This window comes from Pterocles gutturalis, unplaced genomic scaffold (assembly GCF_000699245.1).
Source record: "Pterocles gutturalis isolate BGI_N339 unplaced genomic scaffold, ASM69924v1 scaffold20917, whole genome shotgun sequence".
Taxonomy (NCBI): Eukaryota; Metazoa; Chordata; class Aves; order Pterocliformes; family Pteroclidae; genus Pterocles; species Pterocles gutturalis.
The window spans coordinates 11933-24787 of NW_010113441.1; the positions used below are offsets into that span (position 1 = coordinate 11933).

At 36.6% G+C, this 12855-nt stretch overlaps 1 protein-coding gene across 1 annotated transcript in view; it reads left to right on the forward strand.

Annotated features, from left to right (window-relative positions):
* Positions 1-237: 237 nt before the first annotated feature.
* Positions 238-12855, forward strand: part of FBXL2 (F-box and leucine-rich repeat protein 2) — a gene marked incomplete at its 5' end in the record, with an annotated part of 28487 nt that continues 15869 nt past the window's right edge. Inside the window, 3 exons of the mRNA XM_010074511.1 lie at positions 238-299; positions 9222-9276; positions 10791-10865. Of these exons, the coding sequence (XP_010072813.1) occupies positions 238-299; positions 9222-9276; positions 10791-10865 (192 nt within the window). The remainder of the gene's footprint in view (positions 300-9221; positions 9277-10790; positions 10866-12855) is intronic.

A 12855-nucleotide genomic window follows, 5' to 3' on the forward strand; every position in this document is an offset into this window, starting at 1 on the left:
TAAGTTGCTCCACAATTTCTGTGCAGTTAAATCAGCACTAGGGAAGAGCAGGTGAATGTGTGGATGTGATACTATTGTGTATATTGAAAGAATTTTATAGTATTACCAGCTAACATGTTGAAAACTTGACATTAACTGTAATTTAAAAGAATTAAGCACCTAAATAGAAGGTGAAAAGAACCTCTAAAAACTTTCTTATTGGTCTTTTTAAACAGTGTTTTTTCTGTCTTTTTCCAGGTTTTCTTAAATAATGATGAAGCCCTTATTAACAAAAAACTACCCAAAGAACTTCTGTTAAGGTAATTCTACATAATGTGTTAAGGAGTAAAAAGCTGTGGATAGTATATTGCTTATGTGGCTTACAGGCTATCAAGTGCTGTTCATTCTTAAATCTGCCTTGAAGTAAATAGCAAAATATCTGATTTAATTCTAGGAATTCTTGAACTTGTCTTTTGGCTAGCTTTGATTTGTTTTAATGTGTTCAAATTCTACTATACTATGGAAGATGTAATTTAATAGTGATCTTTTCCTTGCATATCAGAAAAAGAAATGAAGTAAAATGTTCAAAAAGCTTTGGTGTACAGAGCGGTCAGCTCTTCCACGCTGCACAATGTTTTATCTGTCTGTAGAGCCTGTAATCCTTTCTCTAATGTAGTTCACACTCTTTGTGTCATGAACTTTGTGATAACAAAATAAAATATAAATTCAACTTCAGAGCTTTCAAAAAGTCACTGCAGTGAAAGGCGCTGCCCGTTACCATTACTACCGGTCTGTGTTATATAAGGGAGGAACAACAGGAGAATTTTTCTTGCTGTATTCATTCAGCTAGTCATAAATTTCATCAACTTGCTGGTGTGTGAGTAGGTCACCTTTGCAGGAGTTAGCTACGACACCAAGATCAGTAAGTTCAGCCTGTGGTTGTGACACTGTTCACATCCTCATCTTGTTGAATGTTGATTTCAGGCGAAGTGTAAACTGCCAAATGTGGTGATACTGCTCAGCTGGATGTGACCGCTTCATAACTGGAACTGAACCAGCTCAGCAACGTCTTCTGTCCATGCATATTGGTTTTGTTCCATCCCACTCTTGAGGGGCATGGGGGGACAGGGGTGTTCATTTATAATGGTGCAATTAGTTTTTAGTGATGGTGTTATTCGAATTGAGCTGGTTATTTTTTAATACACTAAGGAGGTGTTTGGGTTAGCTTTGTATGTATGTTATTGCTTCCTGTTTGATTTCAAGTGGAGGGATGTCTCATAATGGTATTTTGCATCTTGTGTTCTGAGGAAAGTGCTCCTAAGACTTCCTTTAGTGTCTATACCATCACAGTGCTCTCTAGGTGGTATTAAAGAAGCAGTCTGTTGTTAAAGGAATGGAATTTTAGGTTTTCATTTTTGTTGAGAAATACTCATTCCGTATGGTGACAGTGTTGTCAATTAGACTTACAGAACTGTTTAGAAAATGTGATTAAAAGAGATGTGTCGCTGAATGATGCCCTGAACAGAAATTCTAGTAACTTTGCTTTGTTGCACTCAGTGCCACCCATGAACCACAAGATAAAAGTCAGTATGCTGCCTCCTTAGCAGAGTATCATAATCTGCAAGTACTTCTTTTCTAGCAGTAGGACTCCCCAGTTATCTGTGAAAATGACTGTCCTTTTCACTGTTACAGGTGCTAAGTATCCTGTTTGTGTTATTCAGCTGAATTTGTTGGTGTGCTTTAGACAGTGAAAAGTAAAGACAGGAGATAGTAAAGACATCTTATTTTGAAGTAACTTATTGATTAGGTAGTATGCCTCAGTTTTCATTGTAGGATAAAAAGAAAATATCTGTGAAGCTATATAGACAGTAAACTCCTAAATAACACCCACAATATTGTGCTGACCATCAGGGCTTTGGCATGGAGAGGAAGGGGATGGGTGGGAGAGATGCTCTGTAAACCTCCTTTTGAAATTGTGCTGCTGCAGAGACAAACTTACAAGGCCAGAAGCAGAGCGTGTTAGAGGGAGTGTTATGATGGGACATGGGTCTGAGTTCTAATCCCTGCAGAGTGGACATACCTAGGGAAATTCAGGGGCGCAAGCCTGTCTGTCTAAAGGATTATCAATGAGGAACTTGTTTTATGCTCCTGCACAAAATGCTTTTGTAAGACTGAACCTGAATATCTTTCAAGACCTAAAACAGTTTATGCTCATGCTACAACATGTTTTAAAATTGTCTTGCCATATGGTTATGACAGGAGAGATTAAATATTGCTGCACTGAGTGTAATTAATATCCTAATTATTTTTAGTGTATTAACTATGTATTCTACCTTTTAATTAAAAGGAGAATAAAACAGTTGCAGTGGAAACATTTTGCTCTCAGTGCCAGAACTGAATAGTAAATACTGTACAAAGTGTAATCAAATGCACTGTTTGCTTATACTGGGTATGTATGAAAGCTGTTGGAAAGCACTACAGCTCTTTTCTTAAAAACTTACCATTTGTTACATGGAAAAAGAGTGGTTAATGTCTTGTTACAAATATCTGGAAATGAAATGTAAACAGTTTCTTTTATTTCAAGAATTTGTCTTTTTCTCCTTTACGTCAAGTATTTAAACTCCTGTAATCTGACTATAACAAGCAATCCATTTTTGTTCTGTAAAATTGAGAAAGTATTAGGAAATACCACTACTCATTTTTTTGTTATAGTTGCATACCCTAAGGCTGAACAAAGTAAGCCCTTGGCCTTATACTGTAGTTCTTCTTCTAAATGTAACAACCAGAATTATATTGGAAAATTTTCAGTGGAGTGTCATGTCTCTTGCACATTTTCTACAGAATATCTGCCACACTTGTAAGTAAATGACTGAAATCAGCTTCTCAGGCAAGAGGCTAATTTGAAAGGATACAAAGCCAGAGATTATTTGTTCTTTCTCAAGTAGACCCAGATAACTGGGCAGAGGAGGAAGAGGATATCTGACTAATATGGACAGTGGTGGTTTTGAAGAAGACCCTGGTTTGGAGGGACCAGTTGTGCTTTGAGGGAGGTAGAATAACTTGACTGGCGAGGGAGGTGTTTAATTTGTAATTTTTTCTGGTTTAGGGGCATTTATTTTTATTTGTAAAATTGGAGGATTTTTTTTTCCTGTGGAAGAAATAGGCTGCTTCTGAAAACTTTGATTTGTAGTACTGTTCAAGCTAGAAGAAAAATTATCACTCTTGTTTGCTGTTGCAGTGCTATTAGTTTGCCAGTTGGCAAGGAACGCTCTCCTCTGCTCTTATATATTACAAGAAGTGAAAGGTTGAATAAATGCTCGATTATATGATGTTTGAGTAAGAATCTTGCGGGGGTATTGTAAATCATGTAGTTCAAACAATGTTTTCAGACGACTGTAGCTTTTTTTTTCTTAGCCTGTGTGTTTATGGAAGAGCATAATTTGATTATACGGTATGTTAGTTGTGGATTTGCATTGGTGTCTGAAGTTAATAAACCCATATCGATCATCAAAACAGTCAGAAATGAAGTCAGAAATAAACTATTGCAGTTTTAACAGTAACAACTTTTCCGGTAAGATGTCACAGCCTTGAAGATGATAATCTTTTAGTTTTTTTCCTTGTAAATTGCTGGAAAGAACAAATGGATTTTTAAAGTCACAGTACGAGTTTGAAAAGTATTGGAAACAAAAAACTTCAGTGAATGTAATTAATATTGGAGTGTTCTGACTTTCCAACAACTTCAACAATTTTTTTTTTGTTTTGTGCTTGATTAAAAGTATTAATACACTTTTGAAAATTGAGATATCGATAGTACTTTTGGCATGTAGAACAGATAACATTTATTCTTTTGTATTTTAGCTGCTAATATTCTGCGCTATAAGATCTTTGCACAGAAGTGGCAAACTTCAGAAGCAGAGATGTTTATTCCTTTTGGCCATTTGAACCATTTTCAGTTCCTTTCTGCCTACAAAGTACCAACTTCATAAATGTAGAAGCTATTATGAGTTCCACTATAAAACATGCTTATTGGGTGCATGTGCTTGAATAATAGGTCTTAGACATCAGCCTCAAAATTTGAGTGCTCAATTTAAAAGAGGATAAGCAGAGTCTTGGGACTCAAATTAGGAGAGGAACCCAGGGGCTGTGCTTCAGCAGCAGCTTTTCTTGTATGCAAGAATATGCAGCTTGTGAGTTGGCTAATAAAGTATTACATATGTTTTCATGTTTCAGTTCTTTGTTTTTGTTCCTGCACGCTGCTTTTTGCTCAGCTTTTAGTGTTTTCATTATTGTAGAAAATAAAAATTACCAGAAACTTAAAATTAGTGAAGTCAGACATAGTATTTAGTATAACTGAGGTGATGCTTTACCGTCTGTGTACTTAACTGGGGGGAAATAGAAAAGAAATATAGCAAAGATTACAAACAGAAATTGTCATAATGCCACTGGTATTTCTTAGCTACATACTGTGCATACAGTGGCCCACAATCACTGTAAAACTTGGCTGCTATATCTTAGCGTACAGAGTACTGAATGGTGAGTCAAAGAACTGAAAAATATAAACTTGTATCTGGAACTGATCTTAGTTTGTAAGAATTTTGTAAGCAGATGAACAATGCATGTATTTTGCAGGGGCAAAGAAAAATCTGTTGTCTCAAATATGATTAATTTTCCCCACTTCAACAGATTTGTGTAATTAAATAGGGTAATATTTCACCCTGGGTAGCAAAGACAGCTACTGCTGTTCAGTGTTTGACAATCACAAGAAAACAGTCCAGTTTTATAATGCACATGCAGTCTTTGATTTTGATTTTAGACCATGGTTTGCATCTCTTCAAAGTCCTCTATAGCAGTCTGCCAAGCAATTACAATATAGCTATTTAGAATTGGAAACAACCCAATTGATGCAAGTACATAAACTGCATTCATACAGATTATCATAGAATCACAGAACGGTTTGGGTTGGAAAGGACCTTAAAAATCATCAAGTTCCAACCCCCCTGCCGTGGGCAGGGACACCCTCCACTAGCCCAGGTTGCTCAAAGCCTCATCCAGCCTGGCCTTGAACACCTCCAGGGATGGGGCATCCACAGCTTCTCTGGGCCACCTGGGCCACTGCCTCACCACCCTCACAGGAAAACATTTCTATGTGATAGCTTGTCTAAATCTCCCCTCTCTCAGCTTAAAACAGTTACCCCTCTTCCTCTCACTCCACTCCCTGATGAAGAGTTCCTCCCCATCTCTCCTGTAGCCCCCTTTTAAGTGCTGGGAGGCTTCTGTAAGGTCTCGCTGGAGCATTCTCTTCTCCAGGCTGAACAATCCCAACTGTCTCAGCCTGTCCTCATACGGGAGGTGCTCCAGCCCTCTGACCATCTTTGTGGCCTTCTCTGGACCATTAGGTCCATGTCCTTCCTGTATTGAGGACTCCAGAGCTGGAGTCATACTTTGTCTGTGTACAGCTTTGTTGATACTAATACTTTTTTTTTAATGCTGCACGTGCTTCTGATGTCTACATTTGAAGAAACATGCTGAAAAAATGAACAAAGTGCAGAAAAATTAGATTTAAAGAGCTAAAGTAAGAAGATTGGTAAAAAGAATTACAGATGACATGACAAGTGGCTTTCAAAGTCGATGAGGAGAAAGTACTAATTGCTAAAGCACTATCTAATTTGGTGAAGAGAAGGAGAAAAAAGCATAAAGCTGAAAGTCAGATATTCACCGTGGAAATAAGGTAAACATTTTAACTGAGTGATTAACCAGTGGAGCAAACTACCAGAGGAGGTGGTGACTTTCCATCTCTTGAAGGCTATCAAATCAAGAATAGATCTTTTTCTGGAAGTTAGGTTTACCATAAAGGGGTTGAGGACCTGGGAGCTTGTACAACTCTGTGCCGTTGGCATGAACCTCATGCGTGCTGCAGGTACCATTAACATGGAGAGATGTCCAGGGCCAAGCTCATGAGGCATGTGTCCAAAGTGGTATGTACCCAGGGTTGAAAAGTGTTGAAGATCTACGATTATTGTAGGCAGATTCTCCTTCTTGAGCTTGAGACAGGATAACTAAAGAAAAGTTAATAGCCTGCAGTATAGGAAGTCAGAACAGAGATCCTAAGCTTACTCAGGTTCTATTAACTTAATTTCCAGTTTCCTTGCACTAATTCCTGCCAAAGGTTTAAGTGGAAATTAAAACTGCTGCTGGCTGCATTAGCTTCCATCTACGTAGCTATGGTCATGGAGGACAGATGTACTATACAACCATCAACTGCCCTACTTGGTGGTTTTTTCCCCTTTTTAAAACTACAAGAGCCTGCTGACAGTCCTTCACCCTAAGCGCCAGACAATGTCAGTGTCTGATTCTGACAGATGATTGACAACGTCAGTGTTTCTATTTCCATCTCAGTTTGTTGGTTGCATTTAAAGTCTCTTAAAGACTTTAAATTACTTTAAACCTTAGAGTCTTGCATCTTGTTGGCTACTTTGCCTGCCTTGTAACTACTTCCTAGTAGTTCCGCGGGACTGCAGGTAAGGAAGTAAGTGTGTGTTAGTGGTTTGCATGTAAGACTGTACTATAGAGGGTAAGTAAAGAAAAACAGTTGGAAAAAAATGTTTTCAAGCAAGTTGGCAAAATGACTCTTAGGAACTGTAAAATAATTTACTGGTATCTCTTACTTATTGTAGTATTTAATTGAATAACACTCATTCTGATTTTGCTGGGTTATAATGCATCCTAATATTTTTTTGTTTTGGTGGGGACAGCGTGGGCCACCTTGCAAGAAAGTTTCTTCTTTTAGAACAAAAATAAACCAAAAGCATCATGAATGTGTACACTCACTAAAATATTCCTCCTTTCAACTTATCATAGAATTCAGGTTGGAAGGGACCTTAAAGATCATCTAGTTCCACCCCCCTGCCATGGGCAGGGACACCTCGCAGTAGCCCAGGTTGCTCAAAGCCTCATCCAGCCTGGCCTTGAACACCTTCAGGGATGGGGCATCCACAGCTTCTCTGGGCAACCTGGGCCACTGCCTCACCACCCGCACAGGAAAATATTTCTTTGTAATATCTCATCTAAATCTTCCCACTTTCAGCTTAAACCCATTACCCTTCTTCCTCTCGCTCCACTCCCATCTCTCCTGTAGCCCCCTTTCAGCACTGGAAGGCTGCTGTAAGGTCTCTCTGGACCTTTCTCTTCTCCAGGCTGAACAACCCCAACTCTCTCAGCCTGTCCTCATATACAACGATTACTGTTAGTTTCTGCCTTTTGAAAAAGTCACTTCAGACAGAATGGAACAAAAATAAATACATCTGTTCTGCATTTGGTTTTGGTTTACTTCTTTAGCAGAAATCATGCATCAACATTAATCTCTTAACAGCAATAAACAGTCAAACATGAAGACAGACTGCCAGACAACTCAGAGTAGTGGGGGTGTATAAAATGCCCTTTCTTTAACATCTTTCAGTTCCTTCTGTTATTTCTTACTCTAGTAGAACTTGATACGTCACTTCTAAAGCATGTCACGTTCTTCATGTAGCCAGGAGTGTTGTGTTATGAAATGGTTATTCCTTTCTTAGTTACAGATAATGTAGAAATCTCTCTTGTGCTTCAGCTTCTGTAAATCTAAGATAACCCTCTGATTCTACTCGTGCATTGGTACTGTGAGGAAGCTTCCACAAGCCAAGAAGGTTTGGCAGATCTCTAGCATAATCTCCACACTCTCATCTTCTGCCATTTGCTTCATGGCAGGGGAAAAGGTGACTTCAGAAGAGGGTTAGTGGTAGGTCATTGGTATAAATGCTGCTCTTAAAAGTGAGAGAATACTTTAATTGCTCATCTGAACAGTCCAGCAATCTTGCTGAGCATGTTGTGTACTTTGTGCATAAAACACTGCTGAGTTTCTTCAAGAGGGCAGACCTCAGAATGGATGTTCAAGTGACAAAATAGATGCTATCAAAAGAAATGCTACTTATAGGGTTTTAGAAATTGTTTCATAGCTTCTGAGAATGTGTCCTTCTGTTTGTATGGCTAATAGTTTTTTGAAAAAATGTATTGCTATACAGTGAAAAAGATAGTGTTTTCATGTGTTAATGAAATATTGGAAAACTACTATCTGAAGTGATCATAATAAACATCCAGTAGGCTATTATGTTTAAGAAATACTTCCATTAACTTCCATTACATCTTTTGACTCTTACCACTGCTGAAAATCACAACACTTAAGATGTAGGCATCCATTTCAAGCTTTAGCTTCAGATTTCCACTTTGAAAATAGTAATGAGAATTTTAAATTATTGAATCCAGCATCTCTAACCAGTTGTGTTTGCTCCTCAGTGTTAATGTCTCACTATAAGATGAAATTGTTACTACTACTGTTCATTGTTTTGATGACTGAAAAACTTCCTTGGCGAGCAGATACCAGTTTATAAGTGAATTACAGTGTCATCTTTAATATTAATTTCCTATCTTTCATTCTCTATAAAAGAAGGTGATTTTGGAATAGGATCTATATTTTATGCATAAGCTATTGTTTTTTTTTTCTGAGAACATCTTTTGAACCAATTTCATTGTTGTTTGGGAACGGTATTTAGCAAAATTCATTCTGACAGTGAAAAATTTATTTCAGAAAACTATTAAGAGTTGGCAGCCTTGAGGAATTGGTTCCATGATCAGAATAGTAATGCTAAATTTTCAGTTGTAGTTGTTTCTTGCAGAGTAAATTTTAAAAAGATACTGTGTTAGACTTCATAGTCACTGTGAAACCCTTTTAGAAATTTGGGTCATCGTTCCTTGTGTCAGTACTTAGATTCTTGAACTTGGATTTGTCTGTGTTTTCTGTTTCTTACTCTTCACCAGCCTCTGAAATCTTCACCTGTATTTGTGTAAGTTATTTCTTTAACTGCAGTGTAATTAAAGGTATATAAGCTACTTTCTCTGAATTACAAAGAAGGAAAAAGAATTTGTTATCATTCATGCATGTTTGGGTAGTAAGGAGAGGGGAAACAGAAAACAGATTTTCAGAAGCACCTGATGATTTTCATATGTTGGTGTTGGCTGTCTTTAGATGATAGCTATGATATTATTCCTTAAGTCTCAATAAGCAAAATAATTTTGTAAAATACTCATGTTGCTTTTAACTTGCTTCTTGTGTAACTGGTATCTTTCCGTAAAACTACAGAACTGTGAATCCATGTATTAGTCTGAATTTACCACTAAACATTTTAATTGTTATTCTTTTCCTTTCTTCCTAGAATATTTTCTTTCTTGGACATAGTTACTTTGTGTCGATGTGCACAAGTTTCCAAGGTATGTATTTCTGTTGGGGTTTTTTGTTGTTCTTTGGGAAGCTGTTCTCTTAACTACTTGCAAATCGTGGGCTTTAGGGCAATCTGCTTCCTGTCAAAAAAAAAAAAAAATCAAACAGTTCTCTCAGCCTCTTTGTTTATTAGAACAAATAAACAGTGGGTCCAGTTTTGCATTCAAGTGTGGAATTAGTTGCTATGTACTGGACTTCTGTTTGAAGGCTATAGAAAAGATATCCAGTGGTGCGTGCTCTATATCTGGAGAAAGAATTAAGCCCAGTTTAGCATAATGGTATTTGCTTTTTATAAAGTATGTGGCTGTGTAACACTATTTTCTGCTTAAAATTCCATGTCGTTCAGTTAATGTGCACTATGTGTCTAAGAAGTACATCCATGGTTTGCTTGCCAAGTACAAAAGGTGTTAAGTAGATGGGCTACTAGTAGGGGAAACAGGCACACAGAAGATAATAGAGAAAGCATGCTAAGTAAGCTTTTGTGTTTACCTTGTCTTGATGTTTTTTCTTGAACTCAAATGAAAAATACTCTGTTCCTACATCAAGTATGTACAGTGAGGTGTATTCTTATGCAACATCAATGAACTTTTCTGTTTCATGCTTTTCTTTCTTCTTTTTCATGAGGACTGGGTTTTGGGTTGGAGTATTTTTGTTGGATTTTTTTTGTTTGTTTGATTTAATGTGTAACTGAGTGTGTAACAATTTAATTCCTACACTCTTATCACCCTGGCCTGCAACTTCAGTAAGTTTTGTGAGTTTATATCAGGTTTTGTTAGAACCTTCAGATAAAGCCAAGACTACAGTGGAAGAAAACCAAGGTGATTCAATAAGTTGTGTTTCTCTCAGAATTACCTATAAGTTGGATGCATTGTTCTTTTTTTTTCATGTTTCTGACTGTATTTGTGTTTCTCTGGCTTTTTGATTTTGGTCTGATTTGAAAAACTATGGCTTCAACAGCAAAGGACAAATTCTCAAACACGTTCATGTAGCTTAGCGTGTGTAAAGGGAAGGCCTGAGCCTAGCAGTGGAAAGTAATCAGTTTTCTGAAAGGTTTCTGTTCCTCTCAGAATAGTAACTAGTGAGGTTGAGGCACTGTGGTTTTATTGGCAGGAATCTCATCTGCAGCTACTTTTCTCCATATAGATCTAGCAAAAGTAACTTAGTAGACAAATTTATAAAAGCTTTTTTTAAAACTGGAGGGTTAAGTCTTGCTGTGTCCATGTACGTACTTTACATTCAATTTCTTGCTTTCCTGCATGTTTTATGGGCATAAGTTAACCTTCGAAGTGTAATCCATTTAGGAGATTTTATATTCATTTCCACAAATTCTATGTTTTTAACTAGCTGGTATAGTATGACTACTAATATCTACAATTCTTTTAAAAAACGCAACCTGAAATTGTATATTGTGTTATGTTTGAGTTTGTTACATTTGAATTGCTGAGAGGCAAATGAAGAGAGCAGGCAGTAGAGGTAAGAAATAAACTGTATTTGTTTTTTGTAGGCATGGAATGTTTTAGCTCTGGATGGAAGCAATTGGCAAAGAATAGACCTCTTTAACTTTCAAACGGATATAGAGGTTAGTGTCTTTGGATTTTTTTTTCATTCCTATGGTGATGTTGAAGAGCATAGCTTGTTTTGGGTATCCCATAGAATATGCTTGCATTCACATGTTTTAAAGGCTAAAGTTCAAGATAATAATAATGTGAAGGAGCAAATGGAAAAAGAACTCGGTATTTGACTTCTTTATACACTGGATGAGTATTTCAATTTTGGATACCAGCTACACATCAGATAATTTGCATATATCGTATACACACAGGGCTCTAGAAATTCAGTGCTGCTCATTTCCAGAAAGCAAAGGTGTAAGTGGTGCCTCTGGGTGGAGTGAGATCCTCAGAATCAATTTGATGATCTAGAGGATAATTTTGTTGCTGGTCCCGAGTCTCTCTTTGAGGGTGCCATCTAGTGCTGACAGTCTCTGGACACTCTGCTATAGGACTCGGAGATAGAAACAAGAAAATGCTGAACAACTTTTCTTACTGTTGACCTGCCTAGATTTGATTTGATATGTATCTGATTACCATTTTATGAACATTTGTTCAACCTTTGTATGAAATGCAGGTACTTGTGGATTAAAGTCCTTTTCAGCATAAAATGAAAGGATTAGGGCAACCGTGTCTTCCATAAGAAGAGGATGTCTGCATTAATGGTATCATAGATGTGCATAGCAAAATAAAATATGACATCTGAAAATCTGAACTGGTTTATTATTTGTTTGATGTTACAAATTAAATTTAGAATACAATAATGAATTTGTTTCTGGATTTTATGTTTTAGCTTTTTAGTTGCATGAATAAAGTCCAGATGGGTTTTATTTGGTATATTTTGCTAACCGTGGTTCAAACTGTTGCTAAAGCTTTACCGTAATACATAGGGTAAACTTTTTTCACTGCTCCTTTAAAGTTTTATTGCCAACTCGTCTGCTGTACTGATGTTAAACATGAGGATATTAGAGAGGTACGAGAAAGATTTTTGGCATCTACCTCTATCTAAGTATGTTTAAGAGGACTTGGAGCTTTAATGTCATCTTTTCAGTTGCCTTTAAAAAAGCTTGTGTTTCTCATTTGCTAAGAAATCATAAAGAAAACCCCACAGGTCTGTGGTCCTTCTGCTGGTCAACCTCTGAAACCTTTCTGCTATTTAGAAACACAGTATTGGTTTTTTATGTTTTCAATATGTTTGTCTTACATTTGTACCTGGTGGTGTTGCCCTTTGAGAAGCTACGGTTGTAGCATGGGAGTCAGGAGAAGGACTGAAACTAAGTTATGATTCTCTTTTGCTATAAGAAGCTATTGAGGTTTGGAGCATTTCAGTTACTTCAGTGTATTATATTTAAGTACTTTTGTAATATAGACCCCTTAAATTTATTTACAAGAGTATGTTATACCAGCAACTGTTACGTAATTTTTGAATGAGATACACTTTCACAGTCAGTGTCTAAGAACAGATAAAGACATTTGAATGCGCTTAAGTTGTCTTTTTGAGTATACTATTAGGTCTTTTTTACATGCTTAAAGGAATAAATTAGTTTGGGAAAACTTATTATTTGTTTCTGTTTTCTTTGAATAATGCATTGGGGTTTGGCTTTTTTCTGCAATGTAGATTGAGCTTGCATTATATGTTATTCATTGGAGACTTTATCTTTACAGTAAAGGCATTTGACCTCTGCTGAGAAATAATTCTGACTAATCTCAAAGCTTTAAAAAACACATCATTTTGTATAATGATTTTCAGTTTGTTTTGCTGTAAGTTCTTCTGAGAGGTAAGATAAACAGTGTTACTTATGGACTAAAAAACAAGCTCTGGAAAAAGCACTAGTGCTAGCCAGGACCTTGTCATTAGAGATGAACAGCAAAATGTAAGAAACATTTTACTGTTTCAGTAAAATTGTTTACCATCCAATATAGAGAGGAAGAAGAAGAAATCCACTGACCTGTAATTTTATAAGTATTCCTTCTTTAAAAAAAAAAAAAAAAAAAAAAAAAAAAAAAAAAAAAAAGAGAGAA